The 26,280-nt window shown below is 37.3% G+C and overlaps 1 protein-coding gene across 1 annotated transcript in view; it reads right to left on the reverse strand.

Annotated features, from left to right (window-relative positions):
- The window catches only part of LOC112977549 (ephrin type-A receptor 6-like), a 217,420-nt gene that overhangs the window by 33,334 nt on the left and 157,806 nt on the right, over positions 1 to 26,280 (reverse strand). Inside the window, exon 12 of the mRNA XM_026090023.1 lies at positions 21,146 to 21,355. Within this exon, the coding sequence (XP_025945808.1) occupies positions 21,146 to 21,355 (210 nt within the window). The remainder of the gene's footprint in view (positions 1 to 21,145; positions 21,356 to 26,280) is intronic.

Raw genomic sequence — 26,280 nt, forward strand, 5'->3', positions numbered from 1 at the left:
AAAAACCTCTTGGCCTTTTTGGCTCATCACTTAAGATTTTCTCGTTTGACGATTTCTTTGTAATTTTGCCTTTTGTAACAAGGTGTTTGCTTTCTTATAAACAATAAGGTAGTTACAAGTTTTCAACTTAGAAGCCAGAAAACTGGTGAAACTGTATTTTGTAGCTGGATAGAAATAAGATTATCATAATGGCTCATAAGTGTGAGAATAACCCTTCCTGAATCCTCATGAAGTCTAACCAACTTCTGTTATGATACTGAAAAACACTAGCATATAAAAACTTAATAGGACAGAAAATTGGGATTTGGTATTCTAAAGCACTCTGATATAAAGAAAAGAATACATGTACATACAAGAAGAAATTGTTCATGAGCAATATACAGCTAGGTCCACGGACACATAAACAACATAACAACTGCAAATAAAAAATGTGTAATAGTTATGAAACATGCAGGAATGCATAACAGCTTTGAAGTGTTGCACACATGGACTATAAAACTGTTGTTGCATGCCTACCCGAAAGTGTTGTGTGCACATTAACCATGAAAAATAGCCTTTTCCACAGAAAATCTATTTACCAAAATATACATCCCTGTGATAATAGTATAAGAACTTGAAGGGGGAGAAAGAGAGAGGTAGATTCCTGGTGAAAGCTTGTCCCAGCTTTGTCCTCCCATTTCCCTGACCCAGAGGAGTCCAGATTTTCTGCATGCATTACTGTCAGCTCCAAACATGAAAAAATTATGACTCAAATTGCACAAGAGCATGTTGCACAATGTTTTTTAAACATGTACTTTTGGAGGGAATCTTTTAAGAGACAAATTTTCAAAGTTACAACAGCTAGAAAAAGTGCATCAGAATTTCAATCCTATGATTATTCCAAGACCTGAATCTTTCCAAAGAAAGATAACTCAAAATAAAATCACAAGTGCTGACAAGTGAGGGTGATAGCAGACTGTGGAATCCAGCCTGCATGACTGCTGTTAATTAAATCTGTACGCACAAACTCAACAGTGCAATGCTGCTATTGCTATTGACATAAGAGATCTTTTAACTAGAACTTTTAAAGCCTGTGCTAAAGTCTTCTTTTATTTCAAAGATTCTTCAGTATGTCAAACAGATCTTTACTTATGACCTCATGTGATTTATACATTTTTTACTGCATAGATTACCAAAGGGCATCAGTTGATGTATAGGTGGCTAATACAAATACCTTTTACTATTGGCTATAAACAAATCTGCACAAAGTCAGAGAAAATGTGGTACATTACAGACAGAAGCCTAACTGCAAAAACTCAAGACAATGTTGAAGAACACCAGCATTATATTGCATTTGTGTTATGGGGGACGGTGTTATGGTGTTATGTTGCCCTGTAACAATTTCAAAATAATGTCAGATCCTCACGTTTCCACGTTTACAACTGAAGAGCACTACAGCATTGATTATATGGAAAGCTACATGAAAAATAAAAAGCAAGAAGAAACCTCTTGCTGACAATCTCAACRTCTCATAATGCACAACTTCATCTGCAGTGTGGTATATGCAGCACTAGAAACAGGTACCTCTGGCATGGAGACGATACAGCTTGTGTTGCAATACGCTACTCTGCAAGGAGATAATTAGAGTCATATCTTATATATCTTGATTTCACAACACCTGGTCAAAAGGCAAAGCTGAACGGATAGTTGCAGGGACCTTTACAAAAAAAAGCTGTAAACAGGAGAGGAAGTACTTGGCAAGCCATTTTGTAATGGAGACACACACTTCCAGTCAAAGCCTGGAACCTGCTTTAAGTTCGCTGTCAAGAAGCATGTATGGCTTGGTACTCCACCCGTGAGTACTACCCTGGCCCGGGTAGGGATACCAAGCAAAAAGGAAAAATGACATGCAAAAGGACAAAAACTATCCCAAGCAACAGTCCCCGCAGTCCTACAACTGGCTGTCAGGGAGCAAAATATTTCCTTGAGAAATAACATGCACTTGGAGACAAGCTGTCCGTGGGACACAAATTCTCATGTGCATACCTTAGCTATGGATGAAAGTACATTTCACTGAAACATAACCACCACCTGCAGCAGTGAAACATTATTTCTGATGTGACTGGATATATAGGACATAGAAAAAATATAGGTCAGGTAATGGCAGATAGATACAGTAGCAGACTCTAAAGACATCACACCACAAAAAGAGCCAAACAAACTTCTAGTGTCACTTTTATTGTCTTCTTTGTGACTTCTTTTATGAAAAATCTTCCTACCCAGGACAAAAAAAAATCTAGTCAAGGAAGCAAGTAACTAATTTCTTACATAATTTTGCTATCTCAAGTAAATGTAATAAAAGGTATTAAAATAAATAGGTTCTTATAACTGAACCTATACGCCTTTGAATAAGAACTTGGCTCTACTTTCAGGTATAACTTAAGAAAAAGTAGTATGCTTCAAGTAAGATATGGAGCCTCAAGGTTGTGCTCTCTGAGCTCCTTCCCTAGCCATTCACTCAGGAGAAAGAGTAATAATAGTCTTTCYATAAGATGATGCAGGAAGAAAACAGCAGACCCATATGACAGATATTTTTCTTTTTAATTATATTTGCTTACAGACATTTCCTGCAGAAAAGAGATGTGGAAGCCCCAGGAGAGGGGCTATGGTTTTTCTTCTGATGGAGGCTCCTTTGCTTGGGGAGCTACTGACTCTGCTCAGGGAGAGAAGTTTTGGGAGAAGGTAAGATGTGGCAGCTGAGAGACAGCGAGAAGCTCATGCAGAGTGGAAAAATGTGCACTGAGGAGCAGGCAGCCAAATGTCAGAGATGAAAGAAAGAACTTCCTCAAGATGAGAGGGGTTTGGTACCATTCATAAAGTCACTGAGTGACTAAACCTAGCTTGGAAGCAAGATCTACCTGCAAAGACACAATGAACAGCAAGAACTGCGTATAGGCCCCTCTCAAGTCCTGTTCTGTCATTTCCTCTGCTTTGAGTTTTCTCCATGTAAATGTTAATCATCCTAGTTGATATTCTTTTTTTTTCTCYTTRAGTAAAAAGTAAATGTAATAAAAGGTATTAAAATAAATAGGTTCTTATAACTGAAACTATGTGTTTTTTGATATTCTTCGGGGAACTTAGCACAGAAGATTAAGACACGCTTGCCTAAAGTTCTGGTTGACTCAGTGTCCTATCACAACTTTATTTCCCCCAGTTACCAATAGGGACTTAATGGTAAAGCCCCAAGAGGTGGGAAGTTTATGACTTTGGATCCAAAAGAACTTCCATTGACATTAACATATGCTACCAGGGAAACGTGATATCCTCTGTATGTCAAATGAAGCTGTAGATGACTGGCACCTATGCGTAACTATGCGATACTACTATTCTTTGGAAGACACAAAGCCAAAATGCATAGAAAGACCTCATTCTCCTCTCCTAATCAAGAAACAAATGTTACTTACGGTTTTATTTCTGACGGAGGTTAAATGTTATATATTCCATTGGTAAGAGGAAACCAGATATTAAAAACTTAACAATTTACTGAAGTTATGGATCCCAATATATTTCTTTCAAGAAGAGTAAAGTAGGCCTGCTAAATACTTTATGAGTAGGATAGTTTCCTGAACCTTTGCAGCTCCCATTTAGAAAAGACTGAAAAGAAAGTCTGCACATACAGAATGCATTACTTTCGTTGAATAATTTACGGTCCGTTGTGAGGTAGGATTTTCTCCTTTATTCTATGAACTGAGCAAATTTCAGTAGCAAAACTATWTAATGAAATATATTCTTCTTGATAGTCACAGCTGTTAGGTGCATCTTTCTATTTGCTCTCTTTTCCCCGTTCCTCCTCTGGCTGTAACATTGCTGTACTATGAACAAAGGGAATTTGATCAAGAGACTAAAGGGATCTTGGAAAGTTTTTCAATCTTCCTAATGAAAGATCTAGTCTAGGAAATGTATTGCTTCTAACAAATAATGTAACATATAATTCATTTGTATGGTAGACTAGTCCATGTGRCTTGCCTCACTGATGGGACATTACTACAAAAGCATGAGCAGAAATGCTGTTGACTTACTTTAGTGGGAGCTACAAGTGAGGGCCAAGAGCTTTTAAGATGAGTGCAAGGAATGAAGTMCCATTTTGACAAGGTAAGTAAGCACCTACCTCAATCCTATAACCAAGGCAGGCTGCTGCAGTCCTGCCTCCATCCTTCTCCAAAATAGCTTTCTAAAGCATTATTATTTTACATTACTTAATACACTGAAAACTCAATAAAACAAATTTTATTAAGACTGTGCAGTCAAGCACTCAAGAAATTAAGAAAAGCTAGAATTAAATAGGTAGTCATACAGTGTTCATCGTAAGAAATACTATAACAGGCTTCCTCGATATGCCTAGATGCTTTGAAGGATTGCATGTTGACTTCACCCCCATTTTACAGCTGCATATGTTTCAAAACAACTTAATAACTCCTTAGTAAAATGCAGAACAGTAGACAGTATATTCTTTTAATTTAGAGTATTAAGACTGAAGTAATTGTTAATCAAGACAGATACACACTGGCTCTCTAAACTTTTGGGAACATGCTTCCATTCATAATCAACATCTGCACATTTGAAAAGTAAGTATCCTGGGCAAACTATAGTCCCAGTACACAAAACTGCTTACTTTCAACATGCGATTGAATTATTTGATTTTCTGCAATGAACTGCTAAACTTCTAAGGAAAAGATTAGTCGGAGAGCTATGCCCAAGAAAGTTATGCCAAGAACTGGACCCAGCCTAAGGACAGACAAGGGAACAAAGACCAAGTTAAACTTCACGGCAAGAACAATTACTTAAAGCTGTACTTGAATTTATTACTTTAACAACTGTATTAACTGTAGTTTGTTAAAAGCTGAGGAGGGTCCCTAAAGGTCAGATAATTTTTATGAAGTTAACGGTGTCATTAATAATTTGCTGAAAAATTAAACCCTCAATCCAGAGAAGTGTGTGTTAAGTAAGTACGTTAAAGCTTAACAGGCAAAATGCAGTAACAGCGATTGTGCTATGTTTATTCAGTGACACAAATGTGGAGCCGACTGATGCGTTCCACGTTTCTCTGGGACAAAAGAAATATGAACCAAGAAGGTCTGTCTAAGGCTTTAATCAATAGCACTGCTTCTGTATTTTTGGGAGTATATCTGTACTGAAAAGCCTCTCTGGATTTTAAAATAACATAACTTAGCATAACCATAACACTGCTAAAGAGGCTGAAATAAGAGAAATGGTTAGGTGTGGAGGCTAAAATAAAATTTTCCTAGAGTTCACTGCATGTGTAATTGCAGATGAATTTAAAGGAAGTCTGAGTACAGAGACAGGTATATATTTCTTAACTGTTGCAATATTGTTACCAAGCTTCCTCAACACTGGATACTGAACTACCTGTACCTACTGTTCAGAAAAAGGGATCTGGTATGTTTTTCTCTGGGTACATCTCACTCTTTACCAAATATACTTCTATATTGGCAGAGTGTTACAGTGAGAGAAAAAGCCTATATGCTCAAGCTAATTGCTCATGCTGAATAACAGTTTACCCATGACTACAACTATTTATTTCAGTAGAACCGCTGCAGATTCGGGAGCTATTTAGCCTGAGTAAGGATAAGAAAGGCTCTAAAGACACGAGCAACACATTCATTATGACATTTACCCTAGAGTTTTTTAAAGTAGAGAGTAGGGTGACTGCATTTTTATTCAAAAGGGTTCACATTAAAATCTCAATGTGAATCCTCAAGAGGGAATTTAAACAAAAAGCAGAGTGCCTGATGAAAAAATATGATAGTTTCAGTCAGAAGGTCCGATATAAAACAAGATACATTGAAAAGGGAAAATGGAAAGAGGGATAACATGTAATTCACTGAGAGTGAAGACATAGGCAGTTAGAAATTAGAATAACAATATAAGCACAGTCAGTGATGTGACATTTTGCAGGAGAGGATAAGAAGTCTAACCTCAAAGTACACTTAAGCTCAGGTTAGGAAAAAATTTGAAAATCAAGGCAGTAGGCATGGCCATATTAATAAGAACAAAACCATTTATTCCACATGGTTTCATGTCTCTATGAGCCCCCCCCTTTTTTTTTATTTCTAAACACTGCACATTTCTTCATGAGATCAACTAAACATGTTCATCTAATGACCTCCTTGAGAAGAAATATTATTTCAAGAAAGCACTGAGACTTCTATGTTTATTGATGACTCAATCAATTTGCCCCAACTATAACTTCACGAAACTTTCTTTGCTGGCCCTAATCCTTGTTGAATGAAATTCTGAAAGYTGAACTGTGAACCAAAAACCTCATATGTGACAGTGACAAGAATCTGTCAAACATTTTATAGGACAAAAAGAGAATAAGAAAGTTTTTTTTTAATAGAAAAGGTTCTGTTTTCCATAAAAGCATAACTAAAAACAAAGAGCTGAAGCTCTAGAGCAGAAGGAAAGGGAGCAAGGAATCTAGAATATTAAAAAACACATTTATTTTCATGCAGGAATATATAGAATTGCTGCACATAGATTTGTGATTACTGTAAATATAAAAAATATACAGAAGGTTTTTTTTAAACTCTCAGAATGAAGACATGCATAATGCCAGGAGACAGATGGAAGGTTTTGCCACATTTTAAATCCAAGTTGATACAGCCACAGCGGGGCAGTCAAGGACAACACATACAATCTGCTTCTAGAATACTTCCAAAGTGCAAAGAACAGATCAGATATTTTACATACCAAGGGCAAAATCCCACAGTGCTTAGTCAGGCAAAACTCCTATCGAAGCCAGTGGGAGTTTTGCCTGAATAAGTACTGAGCAAAGACTATGATATTTGACCCAGATTTATCAGACTTGTACAAATCTAGGTCTAACGCATTTTTAAGACAGACAAGCGCTGTGCTGCAATATTCCAGGAGCATTCTGGTTAAAGGAAAGCTCTGTAATAATAAGCTATGAATCACTTGCCCTCCCCCCCCCCCCCCCCCNGACACACACAAAATGAAGAGAAGAATTCAAAGCTGAGCTAGTAGTTGCTATCTTGAAAATCTGCCAAAGAGCAAGACTAAAAGAATAAGTTTACCATTTCAAAGTTTGGGAAATCTGACAAATACAGACAAGTGTTCAAGGAAGACTCCCAAGAGCTTTTGTGTGATTGAAAATAATCTGTCTTTCATTTCTGTGGACAAACAAGCCACGTAAGCAAACAAGCAACTAGTAATAGTTTCTCTTTCTATAGTTATCCTTCCGATTTAGGGCGAATTGCAGTTCCTACATGGTCAGTGAAAATTCTTCTAGTTGATTTCAGTGAGGATTGATTTAGGCTAATAACTAGGACAGTCTTGTTTCCTACTAAGTTAACTTTTCCTATTACAGAAATAGGAAAGTAGATGAAATTTAGCATATGCATATCTCTTGCCACAGAAACTTCCTTCTGTAATTACAGAAAACCATTTACAATAACTTTGATATCATGTATAGGAGACTATAGAGTATTGCACTGAGTATTCGAATTAGTAATTTTAGAATAACAATTTTCTGTGTGAGCAGAGTTAGAAGCATGTGTGAGACGCACACATTTTGGGCTTACTTGTTCCAGCTGAAGTTAATATCAAAACTGTGACTTCAGTGCGATGAGAACCAGAGAACTGGCCTGAAGGAAGCAGGGGAGAGGGTGGACTCTAAGCACTGCACATCACAATGCAAAAGCCAAAATCATATCAAGCTAAAACTCCAGTGTTTCCTATTTAACCGGACCTATACCTGGCAAGATTCTTTTAGTTTAAATGCAGTAGCTAAACAATGTGAAAGGATATTTCCTTTTTTCCCTGAGAGCTCTTTCATCATTAATATATCCTAAACCTTCTGAACTGTGCAATATTATCCAGAGAAGTGAACAGTTGTAGTATTCAGCAAGACAATAGTTTGATACCATCTTTGACTGTGAAATTAAACTGGAGCTTTTTGAAGGGTACATCCTTGAAAATGAGAAGCCTACAACTTCTATCAAGTGACAGTCTAGGACCTTATAATCTTAYAGAGTAAATGCCAAAAGCCACGGTCAAAGTTCAGCCAACTTTAGGTTTTCCCACCAGCTATGAAAGACTAGTATTACTTGCTTTTTTCCCTGTTATATTTTGAGGTGAAAAGAAATAAGGTGCCACAGGAACATGAACATACAACTGATTCTCTCTGATAAATATAAACTATGGAGAAGTTGACTCATATTTCAAAAGACCACAGCTCAGAAAACTACTACACCTGAATTTTCTTCAGATAGTTCTGCATCCAAGCTTATTCTCCTCATCCATTCTTATAAAAGTTGCATGGACTGCACTTCAACATCTCCATGATAAGGATTTGTTTCCCAGAAAAGCCCCTGCTACTTCCTCTCTTTGTGACAGCCTCAAGCAAACATTTGTTTATAACAAAATCAAAACAAAAATAAATACCAACTCTCCTTACTTCCAGAAGTGTCAGGTCAGGATTTCATTCCTCCTTTGTATTCCTGCAAGATGTTTTTGTTTGCTTTGCTTCTTGATTGCCTCCTTTTGGTCATTTAACACTCATCCTCATTTTAAAAAAAGGAATGAAAGGAATCTTAGTGTTTCCCAGATTACTGTCTTCAAGGTTGATTTTTTTTCCAGTGAGGGTTAAGTCCTTGCTAAATTAACATGATCTCTCTTTTCTATGCTACCATTTATTTTCATGAAATAAGAACATATATAGTGTCTTTGAAATTTTAATGTCTCTCTCTAATTTGATAGAAATTGATAATCAAAAGTCATGAGGAAACACGGGAATAGCCAGCCAGATACAAACACAGTGTGGGATAATTTCTCAGGAGCCAGACTAAAACCAGAAAAAACAGATTCCTCTAAATATTTTGGGGATTTAGCACACAGGAACTCCCAATTCTAAAAAGAATTTTAAGACTGCATCATGGTCTAGCAACGTTGCTTAGTGTTTCTGGTCTCTTCTGGTGTCATGATTATTTGCTCTCCAGTTGAGATAGTATGTTGAGTGCAAAACACAATGCAAGCAGAAAAATATACAGGATTGGAACAGAAACATAAATGATCTCCTGTTGTATCTGAAGACACAGTAGGAGACTCCTCCTCTCAAAATTCCTTCCATATGAACTTTGAATATGCATCTAACTGTGCCCTAATGACTGACTGCTTTTAAATAATCAATTCTCCTAATAGTTCTTTTCTTTTTAATTATTGTTATATGGGACTGGATTCAGGAGTTCCCTTGACTATACTCAAGGACATAATGCAAAGGAATTGCATCCTAGTGTGGAATATATCAATATTTAATTACAAAGCTTTACAAGTGTCTGGTGAAGTCAACTGCTTCACAGTTTCAGCCCAGAAGTTTTATATAGCTATATGCAGAGAAGTTACTTTTTACAACAGTATTTAATGTGGCTCATAAATTCACATGGGGAATGTTTCAACAGATGAAGACAAAAATCATCCAGATCTTACTTTCTTCCACATAACAACAGCTAAATAATAGGTTGGAGCTGAACAGTATTCATTTCCCAGAGAATCGCTCACCCGTTCTGACTTTTAGGGCACCCAGTGAACAAATTCAGCTTCTTAACCCACCTTCAAAAGCTACCAATAATTTCAAATGAGAAAAAAAAAGCATATGACTAAACAACATTCTTTTTAAAGATTTCATGAGGTTGCTCTGCTTGTTCTATATATCAGAATGCTATTACCCTAAAGTAATTAGTGTCAGCTCACACAGTATTCAAAGCAACAGCTCTGACCTTAAGAAGCTGACTAAGCTCATTTACAGTATATCATGAGCTGCGCATACCGCTTTCAGCTATGTTTCAGTACAACACATTTAACATGGTAAAGGTATTTTACGATATACTACATCTTGGTCAATACTTTGAATATTAAAATATTAAGTAAACTGTAGTACACAATGAAATTATGCCTATGTGAGACATTAGTAGCGATAACCCCACAAAACTGGTATTTGTGATTATATTCATTCACATAATTAGCAATAAAGCAAGAACCATGGTTTTATGGTAGCATTACATTTTTAAGATTAAGTGTGGTATTATAGTTATACTAAATGGAGATACTGCTGAAAATGTATAAGTATGTTCTGCATGTTTACAACAGCTTCTGTAATTATAATTTGAAAATGGCAATTCTGATTAATAAATTAAAGTTCAACAAATTACAATGCATGCAATCAAGCTTCACGCACACGCTAAAAACCAGATGCGTTTTAAATTAGATTAATACTCTGATAATTGTGGGTGTTTTTTTTTTTTAAATCCGTCAGCAGTATAGGGAATTACCAGTAGAATACTGCAACTACTTATAGTACAAGTACTTGCATGGAGTCTTTATTGAAGACGCGGCTTCCAGAAAACTAGTTAGAAATGAGGAGACATTAGCGAGAAAGGGCGGAATTTCCAAAGTTCTCAGGTCCAGCTGAAAGGTCAATAATTTAGGAGCCTCTGTCACTTCTCAGTGCTTTTGAAAACATTAGCTGTATCTTTTTGAGATTCATAGTCTTCATTTAACTATTATTTCAGAAATGATATTCAAGTGCATTGACTTTTTATCTCTATCCTTGCATAGATATTTAAGATTTTCTCAGAGAAGTAGCAGTGCCTATTTGTGTGGGTTCAATACCAGTAAGTGTTGCATCTTATGCAGAAGCCAGTCAACAGTCATGATCATTAGATAACACTGTCTGTGATAAAAAGAACCCTTTGAAAAAATAGGAATGCAGGTATGATGTCCCTATTTGACTAGTTATATAACTACAAGTAAGGAATGATCACTTTTCCAAAATAAATTTCTAGATGCTCTACCAGTTAATTATATAACACTAACCTTGGTGATGTTAAAACTAGTCAGTGCTTTGACACGCTCGATGAATAATCTGTATAAAAAATACTTCATTCAAGCTACGGTGGAAGTAAAACATTTATCATTTTCTCTTTATGCAATGGTAGGTATTATTTAAGTGCTGCAGGGAAACAGACCCTGTCTCTGCCTTTCAAAGTACTAATCAGACCATCAGGTCACCAGAAGCGATGTCAATTATATTTCTGAAAATAGAAGGATATTTATTACATTTAAGCATTTCAAAGTGTAAGTTGTCTGGAGAAAAAAAAACACTTTGCAGCTTTATGCAGACATTTACTGACAACTATTTACAGAGATAAAAGACAATCAGCAGGCTACTAAATAACCTGAAGATAACTGTACGGTCATGGACAGCCATATAATGAAGGCTGGCAACTTCAGAGCTCCCTAGCTTTTCCTTGTTTTCTTTCTAAATGGCAATCTCTCTTTATATTCTTACTTCTTTGTGTTCCCTACCAGGAGCAACTGAGCTGTGCACAGAACCAACTCTGCAGAAGGAGGATTAACACTGTAACAGGTCTGTTAAAAATTTCTTTGTTTGCACAGGTAGCATATTGTGTAGCTGCTTCATGTGTCTGGCTGGTTGCATACTCTCTGAGAAACTGCTGCGTTTCAAACCCGTTAAACAAATCAGTACCTCCTGTAAATGGAACTTGCATTTCTCAAAAAAGGGACAACTGCATATTAGGTGATTAAACTGCAACCCAGAAGGTAAATTTTTAAACATAGATACCCATAGGACCCACAGCAAGGCATATAAATTATTTTCTACAAATGTATCTTGAACCTAACACCAAAAAATGAAATAAAAAGACTGGGTCCTATAAAACCTAACCTAGCTTTTGATGACATACATTTTATTTAGTGCAGCTCTATATCTGAATTAAAAAATAAAGTCAGTTATTATTCCCCCAGCAGTGTGCGACAACTACAAAGCAAAACCAGAAACTCAACACTGCAGAAAAATATAAGGGGGAGGAGGGGGACCTTTTTTGCCTTTGAAGATAAATTAGGGATCAAATTTGTTTGAAAGGATCAATCATATCACTACACTGTAAAGTCAGGTAACAAAACCTGAATTAATTCAATTAAAATCCATTTCCAAATCAGCATCCTAACATTTAAAATGTAGCTGAGGAAGCTATCTGATTTAATCATTAAAATATTCTATGTTGGCTTAGAAAAGCTCTTGGTCTGATGTTTTTCATTCGCTTTTATTATTGCCTGCTTTTGGTTATAGCCAAACTATGTGAAAACTCCGATGAGTGTTTTATAGGCTAGTTCTGTCCTCAGTTCCATTCCACGACCTCCCAATACGTTAACTGTTACTGAAGGAGATCACCCACATCCGCTCCAGTTTCTTTTTCTTCTGAATTTTTATCAACAAAGAAGGTTTTGCACCAGTCATTTTACCTAGAAAAGTTAGCTTGGCTAATTTTTGTCAATATTTGCCCTGCCGTAACATTAGATGATACTTGTTGCCTGCTTACCTTCTCTCACTCGTTTTGATCTCTGCAATGTTTTCCCTGTAACAGTGACTTTACAGTTGCATTCAATATTCTATATTAAGTCTCAGTAGTGTCACATAAAATGCTGGTAACTTCTGCAGATTTATATGCTTGTCCTGTTTTGCTGTTTTTACTGCTCTACACCCATTTCTCAAAATTATTCCCGAAGTTTTTCTGTTGGATTGTACCTCACCACATAACCACGTTTCCATCTGGATTGTAATTCCCACAGTCATGTTTTGTTATCATTTTCATTAACGAATGCTCTTGGCAGAATTAAACAACTTTAAAGCCACAACTTACTGAAAAATGTTCAGGTCAGGAGGATTTTTTTGCAACTATATAGCACATGGCATAGAGTTTTACTGTGCAAATCCTGCACAGTCATTTCTGCATGAGTTATGGCATATCTTTCAGAAAGACACGTAGTCTCAATTCAAGGACTTTTGCAGACAAAGATTCCTGCACATCCACAGAGAGCTTGTTGCAGTGGTTAATTACGCTTGCTGTTTGAGGCACAGAAATTACCATGGTGAGTCAGACCCAAGGTGATCTAATCTGGTAGCCTGTAACAGTGGCCAGTATCAGATGTTTTAGAGGAAGATATAAGAGCCTGAAAATAATCTGCACTCTGCTACTTCCCCCTTCCGTATTTGTTTTCTTCTTATTCTCTAATAGTCTTAGCCTGAAATATGAGGTTTCGTGTCTCTTTAAAATCATTATTGACTGTAGTAAACGGATACTCTTTCTTCTTATGAATATTCAATCCGTTTTTTAAATCTTGTTTAAATCTGGGAGTCAATGTGCCAAGCACTCAACTTTGTGGCACTCAGATCCATGGTTTAATTACACAGCTATAAAACAACTTCCCATCTTTAAAACAGTTTTGAATTTCCCATCATTTAACTTAGTTGAATGTATCCTTCCTTATTTTTGCAGTTTATGAAATACGGCACGTGTACATTCCTGATCTGGACCATTCATGATTCAACATAGCATGTTCCCAGTGATCATGTCAGCCAAATTGTTAGGCTAGACCTAAGGCTCATTGATGGGGATTCCCTAGGTCGCTCTTGAAGTCCCTGCAATAGGCAGGTACATGGTTCTGCTAATCCTCTGGAACAGTGGCTGCTTTAAATGGGATTCATATTCAGAGCTATCCAGATCTTTCCTGAGTGTTGGAATACCTTTCATGCCCCTAACCCCTATGCCTTTCCGTGCTCTTGAGCAATGGTTTTCAGCCTGTGGTACACGGACCCCTGCGAGTCTGTGGAATACTCTGAAGAGATCTGTGGAACATAAAGTGCAATGCATTATACAAAAAAGCCACAAATAGGTAATTTCTAACCAAGTGTGCATCTCCACTGGATAAATTCAGGAATCTGTGCATTGAGAAAGGTTGAAAACCATTGCAACAAAAAAATGCTGTACTGGTCCCAGATAATAATATATCAAAAAAACAAAACAAAATAAGAAAAAACACAATGCAATCACTATCAGCACAAGTAGATTCATCATTTATCCTCTATATGTCACTATCTCTAAGAGCACTGGCACTTTAGGTCTGTAAGTGGTTCATTTTCAGTCCTACTACACAAATTGCCACTTCCATCTCACTTGCATTCATTTGTAAATGCACAGTTCCATTTTCATAAACATACTAACAGATGATCAGAAATCCAATCTGAAAAATAGAAAGACACATACACATAGAATTTTATTCTCCAATTTGCTAATAAAAAAATCAGGAGGAGTCAGAGAGACAAGAAGTTGAAATCCAAGCTAATGGACAGGAAGAGCTTGCAAATCTCCAAGAGGCAGCCACCTCTAGACTGACACAGTACATTTTCTTCTTTTTATTGGAAATTAACTTAGATTATGATGAGTGATGGGATAGTGCTTTGAAATTCACATTGAGAATGACATGCAAAAAGCCCCTTTTTACTGCCAAGATGTTAGGACATGCTGGTGTGGAGTTTATGAACACAGTGATTTTGAGCATGAATAAGAGTGAAATACAAAATTTCCAACTATGCTTCTCTGCCAAAAATATATTAGAGTCCCTATGTGGGGCGGGGGAAGAAAGAATACAGATGTGAGAGTTAATATATTAAGTTTTTCTATTAAATTCAATCATTATGTTTAGAAATCTCTGAATTAAGCTCCTTTTGATTCTCTGCAAATCTAAATGCAAATTTTAATGTGTTTTTTTCCCCTACATTCTCAAAGCTCAAATGATAACGATTACAGTGAAGAAGAGAATACTCAAAAGTAACAAATCAGACAAAACACATGGAAAGACAATGGAATTTTATATTCATGTCTTCGTTTCTTGTCCTTGGATCTTCCTCCTAAGGGTCTTATTTTGTTATGGTCTGAGTTATATTTTTTTGCCATTGTTGATTCAGGAGGGGTAAATAAACCTGAAAACCTCTTAAACGAACTTGGAAGCACAGCTGGATAAAAGTTGAACCAAGTATTTAAGAGAGTAGATATATTAAAATATTTACATTTTAACGAAGTCACATATCCTCAGGGGCAACTGTAAATAAGTCAAAAAACAGCTAACACCACATCCCTGAATGAGTAAGCTTGGGACATTCTATTAAATGTATAACTACTCATTAGAGTTAGTCACAACTCACAGTGTTAGAGCCCAAAAGACAGCAAGTTTTTTCTGCAAGACACTGATTTCTTAGGCTATTCCTCTACTCTTTGGCCATTTATCCTTGAGCATAACCTGAGCACATTTTATCGCTGTCCAGGCTAACACCCAGAGGGCAGAGGCTTGGTGAAGGTGGTGCATTCAGGGCCTCTGTCCCCACGCTTCCTCTGAGTGGGGAGCGGGTCCACTACACTGATCCAAGCTGGTAACTCACGGGAACGAGATTCATCTCACCACCACTTGACCCTAATTCCATCACACATTTTAGAACTAGTTACTACATCTCCCCTACCCCAGTGCAGACCGAACACATTAGCACAGCTCTTAACAACACGCTTCCCGTCTTCTCACACATGCTCTGAGAAACGAGATCCTTCAAAACATTTACATTATGCATTAGCACCAGAGTCACACTGGAGTCACTGCTACTGTTTCACTGCTGTTAAAAGCAACCCCCAGCACTCAGCAGGCTGACACTCAGCTGCAAAGGGGGACCCGTGGTGTCTGCAGAGATGCAGCTCAATCTTATGGCAACAATTAGTTTTTCAAGAAATTGGGTTAATGCAGACCTTTTCTGCTACACAGCTTCTTTTTTGTTATTTTCCTAAACACTTGCCAATAATCAATTTACTCCATTGTCTCTGATTAAGCTGATTCTTAAAGAAAATATCTAATCAAATTGCTTAGCACTCAAGGASTCTAGAAACTATGACCTGACATCCCAAACTAACTAGAGAAATCATTTGTGCCTTGTTTTGCTTTTTAGCAAATTAAACCTTTTTACCCCGTGCCCAATATTTGTGTACCAGTACGAGAAAATAGACAGTTTTGACATATGGAAATTTTAAAACTAACAACATTAAAAGTATTGAGTTAAGTCCCCATCCTGATCCCTAAGATATTTTGCTATTTGCTAGTATTTATTTGAATGATCTGTTTTGTTCCTCTTATGAATCTAATAAACTTGAAATCTCCCTGTCCAGGGAGATTTCATCTAACTGGCTTGAGCAGAATCAGACCCATGAAGTCCATCAAGTGATGCAGTGAAGACAAGGCAATAATTCAATTCTCTAACTAGTATTATGGAAAAGAAAGACTAAAATATATTTAGGCTGAATTCAGAAATAAAGCAGGTAAGAAAGAGCAAACTGGAATGTATTTCTTTATGTACCACATAATTCAGTTTGTAGCAGGTTTTATCTCACTAAAAATCAGTTTTTAAAGAAGAATATTAAGGTGTCACCATTAACAGAAATACCGTTTCAGTCCTTTTTGCAGTGGTACCACATACCCTGTTCCATTTACATATGCACACACATTTTGCTACACGTACAAAGTTTTCCTGGAAGCTCATAGTTCTTTTCTAAATATAGGTGAACCCTGACTGTATTTTAAAGAAAATGAATCCACATCATATAACATAGTCTATCTGAAACGAGGGATACAAGAGCMTAGATGTTCTCTGTATTGACAGGAACAGTTGTTTATATACTTGAAATATCTTTTTATGAGCTACTGTTGCCCTGGAAACCACTAGTAAAAATGAAAATTTTGTCTCCATGGAAAGAAACATACTATTCAGTTATCTCAGAAGTTGCCTCATCTTTCCTGATCCATCTGAAACACAAAGATTAGAAGTTGGCTGTTATTAGGTCTTAATTCCCTCCTCCTATTCTGAAATTATATCTTGCTGTAAGTCTTGCCATCCATGATAGCAAACAGAGGCAAATCTCTTATTTCCTACCTCTTATCAAAAAGACATTTACATTCTTTGTCTCAATTTGATGGAGGAGAAAAAAAATAAAAAAAAATAAAAAGGCTTCACACATCAGAAAACTGTCTTCTGAGATTTCAGTCTTTTCACATACTTTTAAAACAGTCAACAGCTCTTCTACCAGTAATGTCACAGCCCGAAGTTCTTGGGAAACATACTGACTTTTAATTGTGGTACTTCAGAGCATTCCTCAAGTTCCATCACTGTTAGTTGATTACTGTCTCCTAACTAGTGTTTCAGTGTAAACAGAGTGTAATAATTTTCTAGGTGGTTTCCTTTCAAAATCTTCCCTTGCTTTTCCTAGACCTCAAACTCTATTTTTTGCCTTATGTGTTGGAGGATGTGCCAATAGTCAGAATGTAACATCTGCCCTAAGCCAGCGATTGAAAATGAAGATGGGTATACTGGATGAAAACAGGAGGACAAGGCAAAAGATGGTGATTGCCTATGACTCAAGGCTGTGCCTGCTAAGACATGGAAGCTCAAAAGGTAAAAGGGCTTCTTAGCTTATTTCTGGGAGGATACAACCTGTTTTGTCGCAGGGCATGACAGCTTTACAATATTTCATTTTTTTGCTTCATTTCACTATTTTTACATGCCTGGGAGACAACATTCACACTGTTGAGACCCACACAACAGATATGTTGAAAGAAAATCCCATCCTTCAGCTTCCAATTGGCTAATTTTTTTGCAGATGTTTTTAAACAAAGAAAATATCCAATTGTACCAGTCCGTTTCTGGCACCAGGACTACAACAAAAAAGAAAAAAAATCAGAGTTTCCTCTGAACACTGACAGAGAGTAGTGTATTGGCAGAAGATGGACAAAGGAAATGTGAGCCTAAAAAGAATACTATGCAAAATGCAGACCAACTCTATGGATTTCTTGTACCTATAGATAACTTATCTGTTACCAAGAAAATCTCTGCAGGGGGAAACATGAATTCTAAGAGCACAGAATCTTGGTAAAGGCATTGAGGATTTACACTTCATGCGACAAAAACACAGTATGAAATTAAACTGAATACACATATGCTGCAAAAGCTCTAGTAACACATGCGGCCTGATGCTGGAAAGTGTTCATGAGTTCTCCCAGAATATCAGGTGATGGATATTCTTGGAGTATTCTGAGATACTAATAGAACAGCTCCCCTATATGCTGTATGTTTCCCCAAGAAGAAATCCTGGACTACTTCCTTTCTGTGAACGCCATTTTTTAAAAAAAAGTGCCAGGAGGTTCTGCTAGTGAATAGTTTCATGCCTACTGAAGAATATTTATGACTTGTAGTGACTAAAATACTGAGCTCATAATTCTCTTCAAGAACCTCACAGCCAGAGTTTAGGCTTGTCAAGTTTTGCAAGGCATCAAATCCCAACTATCAAATTCCTGTATGTTTGGGACAAATTGGTTTCCTCCCGATGTCTGAATGGGATCAGAAAATTTGTCATTTCCTGACCAGTAAGGTGCTGTAAGGTGACTTCTTTTACCTTTTTACTTACCATAGAAAGAAAGAGTGATCAGGAGAAATGCCTGTGGTGTAATGGTCAGTGAAAACTGTGTGATGGCATGTCACCTTTCCAGCGTGGGGTTTTATTCTTTTCCGTTACTGTGAAAGCCTGCTCAAAGGGTGAACTCCTTCAGAGTCCTCCTTAGCCACTGTGACAGACACTTACCCCCCCTTCCCCCTTTTTTGCTCCTGACTGCTGCGTTCCTTTAAAAACTGACTGGGCTATTTGACTCCCTAAAGGTAGAAACATACTGAACCTGCTCAAGGGGAGCAAGACTCAAAAGTTGGAGGATATGGAAGGCAGGAGCATCCCAGGGAAAACCTGGCCATCACCAGATCATGCAGAGCGAGCCCRATGCAGAACAGGGATTAGAGCACTCAGCTTGCTCTCAGAGATGAGAGAAAGAAATTTCTCAAGGACCAGAGGGGTACAATGCAGAATTCAGACTCAAAAAGCTGCAGCATGAACTGCAATTGAAATGGAGGCTGCAAGCAGAGACCTGCTTGGAAAGACATAGGAAGCTGGGGTCAAAGGAATAAGTTGTTTAAAATGCTTTTAATTTCTATTTTGCCTGACACTGTTGCTTTGAATTTTCCCTATTTAAAAAAAGTTTCTAGTTGATATTTTAATAAAACATAGCATTACTCCTCGAGTTTCAAAGGTTTTTGGTCTTCTTTGTGAAGTTCAAGGCCAATGCAGATGCACCTTAAAGCTCTGGCTAACTCACTGTCCTGTCACTGGCCAGCAGCCTCTGTAACATCCCCTCCTGATTTGCAATTTCCCAATAGACCCACTATAGCTACCTGCTCAGCAATACTGTGTGTTTTCCTGCCGCAGCCTGTGGTTGCAGCCTTGGAGGACTGAGGGCACTGGCTCCGAGGTGACCTACCTAAAACAGCTGCCTCGGACTTGCAGGCCCTTGCGTTGACCAACCAGGTGAACCGATACAAAAATAGCGAGCACTTCATCAAAATCCTGTCCTATTAACACAGATATAATTCCATGAAATGTTTCTGTTTTAACGAAGTAGAATTTCCTGATGAAAAGCAGCTCTAGCTACAATAAAAAAAAAGGGGGGCACTAACTACTGTGAGAAACTAATTGTTCAGTATCCATTAAAAACTTACAGGATAGATAATAGCTGAAAACCTCAAAATATCATTTGGTGTTTTTCGTGGKTTTTTTTGGTGGGCAAAACTGCTTTACAATTTCCAGTGCCTTCCACCAGCTGAGCATTGCACAATCAGTGCTGAGCAATATAATTTAGTTTGCCTTTCACCGTGGGCATTTGCTGCCAGTTAAACACGCTCACATGGACAATTAGCAAGGCTTAGCCAACATGCAATAACTTGTTAAGYTGCTGTAATGTTTATTTTTCCTCCAATCCTCACAATTCAGTATGAAGCAAAAGAGGTTTTGAGAACTAAATGAAGGAAGTCTCCTCTATAGAGGAAGAAACTATTAAGCTTTTTTTTTTTTTTGTGGTCTGAACATTAACATTGCAAGGAAACCTTGTAGAGTGACTTGCTCTGTTTCAGTTCGTTTGCAATTCTACATAGACCTTGTTCTAAAAAGTGCCCCAAATTTACAGTGAACTTCTCTGAAAATACATATTTTAGGTTTAACTCCCCTCCCCCCCCAAAAAAAAGAGTAATCCCAATTCAGTAGCTGTATTGAATTCAACAGAACAAGCAAAATACTTATTACAATGCAGTTAAATTAGATGAGTTCCCCATTTTGGCCATAAATCACCTTTTAAAGAGAAAGTATTTTTGGAGAAGTAGGTTGAAATAAATTATTTAACACTAATTTATTATCTCTGTTAGCATTCTGTCACTGTGCCCTCTCATGGGAACATACAAATTCAGTGCATTTTGGGAGAATATTAATGAGAATGTGCCCTGGCTCTGAAGTCATTTTACTTTCTATTAGTGATAGAGATTAACATTACTTGAAATCAGCTTATATTTAGCTATGATTCTTAACATTATGGTAATAAAGAGGTAATTGAAAAAAAGGTAATTGAACATTTTTCTGTAATGAAGAAGTGCTGTATCTGGATTTTTTTTTTTTTTTGGACACCAACACACTCAGTTTCCTATTTTTTTTCATGCTGCAGATACAGTTTATTTATTTCTTCTAAGTCAAATTTGAACAAGCTCCTCCAGGTTGAAGAATTTTTCACTTCAGAGAAAAAACATTCTCCCTTATAACGACAATTTACTTGCATAGTGTAAAGAATTTTAAGAATTAATGGGATGAGACTTAAACCTTGAAAATAAGGTTGTACCTATCCTGTCAGAAAAAAAAACCTTCTGTTTTCAGAAAAACTTTTCAGTAACATTAAAAAAAAAAATTATGAATGCAAGGCTTGACGCTCTGCTTCCAACAGTGGAATCAGTGATATTTCCTCCCACCCTTTCAAGAGCCCTTTTGTAAATGAACAAAGGGAAGCAAAAGTGGAAAGGATGTGGAAACTCAAGAATGGAAAAGTCTCTCACTTACATCTGCTTTAAGATTTGCTTAAAATTTCTCCATTTGCTTAAAGTTTTCACCAAAGACTATAAACCACTCGCCCAACCAAAATCAAAAAAACTTCCCTTAAAAAAATTGACAATGTTATCAAACCACATGCACTGACAGTGGAACAAAACCAGCCAATTCAAACTACTATTCCTATGGCACAGATAAGTCTGAAACCGGAATAACAGAAAAATAGTTGGCACAAGGCAATACACTGTTCAAATTAGATAAGAGAAACTTACGCTTGTTGTGTAAGCGGCTTCAGGGTCATCCTCCAACACTCGCGACAAACCAAAATCAGAGACCTTACACATGAGGTTACTGTTGACCAGAATATTACGGGCTGCCAGATCACGGTGTACGTATCCCATGTCAGAGAGGTACTTCATGCCAGATGCAATTCCACGTAGCATGCCAACCAGCTGGATGACTGTGAAGTGGCCATCATGCTTCTGCAAGTAAGTTAAAGCGCAAGTTCAAAGAACATAGCTAGTCTTCATGAATTTCATACCAGTGCTATTAACTACAGCTTGTATTTCAAATGCATTTACAACCCAACCAGCTCACTGCAAACTTTTTTTGTTGTTGTTTATTTAACTTGTTTAGCAGCACTAGCTATCCCATCTCTCATTATGCGGCTCATCCCCCTCTTCTTCAGCAATTCCTTACTCTCCATATTCTTTTCACTGACAGCATTTAATGGYATTTACCCTCAATTACTAAAAACACTTTCCCCAAACTCAATTTTGTAACATAAGAATGACAATAAACAGAAAAATCCTTTCTCATCATCTCTTACTCCATGCCCTCAGGAAATAAGAAGTGCTCCTTTAATTGCTGCAGTCTTGGTTGTCTGCGTGAGATACTGCTGTTTCTTACTATTTTTCTGATTTCTTTTTTTTTTTTCTGCTCTTTTTTTAAGCTGGAAGAAGTTTGTGGCAGTGACTGATTTACCTCATGTTTGTACTGCATTTAACACCACATCATCTCTGGACACTAGACTGAAAAGCAGAAGATTTGGGCTGAGATTCAGTGGTTACGAGTGGCCTTTCCACAGTCTTCCCGGGTGACAGAATAAACCATTCAAGCCCAGACCCCAAAAGGCATTAAGCTGCTTAACTCCTGCTGAAATCTTTGGAATTAAACATCTAAATAAGAGTTATGTTGTCAGCAATGCTTGCCTATCTGGTTAATCTTGGTGGACCTCAGTCCTCTATCTGTAAAATGAAAATTAACACTTGTGTACATTGCAAATGGTTAATAAAAGGATCAGAAGCTTACTGGATTTTGTGGCAGTGGCAACCAAGTGAGAACCTATTCAGAAATCTGATTAGAGCTCTTTGCCTGGTTTATGTCTGCCCTATCTACCCTTTACAGCAAGCTGCTTGCAGCAGTATTTCTGTGACCTCTGCTGGCAGATATTTAGCTTCTCATGGATTATTCAGTGAGCCAGGCTTTTATGTTAGCAGGAATAGCCAAACAAAAACAACTCTTTCCTGCAAGCAAGTGAACTTTTCCTTTTTTCCTTCATCATCTTCAGCATTGGACTACCTACAAGCAGCAGTGTCCTGACCAGCATTCAGGGTATTTTTGTTGCTTAGTTCATACGTCTAAGTTACATGGATTTTGCATGTGAGAACTTAAGAGTAAGTTCAGTAAATTCATTAGATTCAGCAAAGCGATAAGCTGAACTGTACAGATACACTTAACTTAATCTCTGATCAGAAAGGATTTCTGAGTATCCATCAGTATTCACTGATTTGGGGCCTATAGCTAGCTAATCAAGACATGAATTTAAAGAAATAAGGAGGAATCAGTATTCGGCCCCTTTCAGTTCTTAGCAGTGTCTTATTCACCTAGGATGGTCTGCACTGGTGGTAGCTGCACCTGATGCATCAAATAACCATTAAAGGACATCCAACATAACGTAAGCAGAGAGTGAAAACTTTTGCAAGGTTCCTCAAAAGATTTGTTATCTCCTGTGCTCCCTTGTCTGTGGGGACATCTTATGCACTGCAGACAGTTAGGTCTTTGAGACAAACACAATGATGTGTTTTTACAGCTCCCACTACAATAACTGATGAGCGAGTCCCACAGCAGCTTTTACTRAGACTAATGCATCTTCCTCTATGGTAGGACTAAGCTTCCCTTATGCCGAAGGCTGATGAAAGGCATCATCACAGTGACCAGACACTGAGAGCCAAGGCACTCATAACCATTGGTTAAACATTTTAAAATAGGCCTCTTGAGAGGGAAATTTTGCACAGAGCTGTTAAAGAAATGAACTTATTGAAGCACTGGAGCAAAACTGCTTTCCCTTTTGTGCATCAAATTCTTTCTGCTGCATCTCAGATAAAAGTCTCTCAAGTGTAAATCTAAACCTTAGAAATGAAGAAAAAAAATCCTCAAAGAATAGAAACATTCTTCATCAAGGTGACCCATCCCAGAGGTCTCAGCTGTAATTAACGTAAAAAAAGATGACCCAGAAAGGGAAAGGTTTAGTGTTACTTGCTCCTTACGTTATTAATCCATCTTCCGAGATGGAGCAGTACCAAAACAAGTCCTGTCTCTAATATATATTATATCTGTACTTGAATCAAGAATTTAGACATTCTTAAGTGGCAATTAAGAAGTGCTTCGCATTTGATTACTTGGTGCACATAACAGGCTGCTAATTTGAAAGAGTTGCTTGCCTATATAGAAATCAGAGGAAAAAAATTCTTAATGTTGCTATTGTTTCATTAAACTCTGTTGGGTAGAAACAGAAGGAAGACAAACTTAACAAGCAGAAAAGGCAGAGCTGATGTAGATTCTGCAGTTTGTAGAGCTTGCACAGAGTCTTGAAACACTTTCAATTCCCTTAATAAACCAGTCAGCAGAAGAGTCTAACTGCAGCAGGATATGAAAGCAAGGAGTATGGACAGTGTTTACCAGTTAATATTGTTACATCAGGTTAAAACAAAGCCAGCCAAAAAAAGGAAAGAAAAGGGGAAAACAAAGATACACATGGTGGATAGGCGATTAGATTCCAAAGCTGCTATCCTAAGCCAACATATCACAATGCAAGAGCTTGGAAACTAGCACACCTAGTCTGCCAAAACATGCTATGGTCTTGCACTGCCCAGAAACAGTCATATTTATGGAGCCACACTTCCATCAGTGGCCACAAAAGACAGCCCTCTCACAGACTTCTCCAAACAAAGTACATTTACTGATGCATCTTTGAAACTAGCTATTTATGACAGACTCAGAATAACCTTTTCTCTTGAAGGTGCTCACTGTTTCTCCTGTTTCAGTGCTCTGCAGCCTTGCTATGTTCAACTTGTCACACCTATAAGCCCTTCCCACTTTACTGTCTCCATCAGAGCCACCTGCACTTAGCTCTTAGCTCTAAGGGCACAAAGCACATAGTTCTGCAGATAGCAATCAGGTGAGGGCCAAGGTAAGACTCCAGTGTGGTAACCATACATTTTATAAATGGAAATCCCCTATTACAGGGCTACTAGATTCCTCATTACAGATCCCTTTCATAAGAAGGGGGAACTTTTCAGAGTCCAAAACATGCCAGCAATAGATCTTTTAAATAAAAAAATTCCATCAAGCAATTAAGCAAAAAGAGACATAAGAGAATATTCTTAATTACTTAAAGCCTCTTCCAAGAAAATAAGGACATGAGCCCTATCCAATATTTTATCTATCGAAGCCACACTGGATTTGGTGTTTTACATTTTACTTAATAATTCCATCTCCTCAATTCACTCAAACTTTACTGAGCTGTGTGCAAACAGTTCATAGTCTTCACAATTACCCTGCATGGATAGTTTCCTTTTTTTAGCTGAATGTTGAGTTAGGAATTTTGAACAAAGCACCTAGGACTTTTTTGCAAAAAAAAAAAAAAAAAAAAAACCTCCCCCAAACCTCTAGATTTTAATTCCTCCTTATCATCATTAACAGTTCCATTGTCTCACTAGCTATCTAGAATCAAAACCTCAGACTCATCTGCAACACTTCCCTTAACCTTTTGTCCCTTCAAATCACAAATGTTCATTCTTTCTTTTTAATTTATGCTCCTTCAAATGCTTGAGTGACTTAATAAAACATAGCCCTTTCCACTCTTTCCAAATCTCACTGTTTGCCTTACCAGTACAGCAGAAATGTTTAAGCTAAAAACAATCTCATGCTTTTACCATTCTCTCCTTCTTTTAAATTTCTTTGAGCTTCTGCCTTGACACAAAAAGCTCAAGCTTTTCTTCACCTTTAAAAAAATGACACACTTGCTAACATATCAGTTACAATTTTATTCTGTTCTCCTCCTTCCTCCACATATTTCTCTGAATCCTATTCCACAACTGCTCTCCCGCCCCTTCTCATGCTTGGTTTTATATCATTTCATTTTGATCCTCACAGTTGGAACAGCTTCATTCTTCCTGTCAGCAAAACAATCTTCTCTCTCTCAACCCTCTCTGTAATTACTTCCTTTGCTTTGGTGTCTGTGCCAGCTGTATTCCCTTGCAATATATAAATGATTATTTTCCCATATATCAAAATACTTGTCTGATTTAAGCTGACCAGTCAGAGACTACAGGCCAAATTTAACCCTTGGGAAATTCAACTAAGTTGGTAAAATTATATCAGGTATGAATCTGGCCTCATATCTTCAGCATTTGTAATTCCCCACACACGTCTGGGAGTCAAACGAATCCTTTAGCAACTTTCCTTTATCTCTTGTTTCACTTTCTTGTCCTATAAGGACATAACATACTCATCTGAATGATACAGCAGTTGTTAACTAGGGTTTATTCTGATTCCCATACCTTATATGTGAAATGTGCTTTAGATAGGATTCCCACTGGGCTGCTAAGGATGTTAATCAATACTGGCAGCATTCAGACCACAGTGGACTTACCACATTTATCATATTGTCCCATCAAATCTTAATCAGGGTTTAATGGCTTTGCTAAATAAACTTTTCTCATCAGTTGAGTATAGATGCAATGTCTGACTAGTTGGCATTGCATTTATGTAGCCCTGTTAATGCCCTGGAAAATGTTGTTTTCCATTTAGCTACTGTTTGCCTTGGAAATCTTGCATGCATTAAATATCCTAATCCTGTTACAGATCTTTCAGTAGCATGGATGTATAATGGGTCAGTGAAGAAGATCAGTTACTTCAGAGGAGGAAGAAAGAAGTCCTCTCTTAAGTTTCTTTCATTGTTTTTTACCCTCTACTTTCCAGCTCAAGCCTATACAACAGATCTGTGTTTTTCTACAGGTTAATGGAATTTCGTTCTTCAGAAGATTTTTTCCATTTTTCTATAAATTACTTTCTGGAAGTGTGGTGGGTAAAGTTCTCTGTATTGTTTCTAGACTTTGATTTA

Source organism: Apteryx rowi, unplaced genomic scaffold, assembly GCF_003343035.1.
Source record: "Apteryx rowi isolate R43461 unplaced genomic scaffold, aptRow1 scaffold_844, whole genome shotgun sequence".
Lineage (NCBI taxonomy): Eukaryota > Metazoa > Chordata > Aves > Apterygiformes > Apterygidae > Apteryx > Apteryx rowi.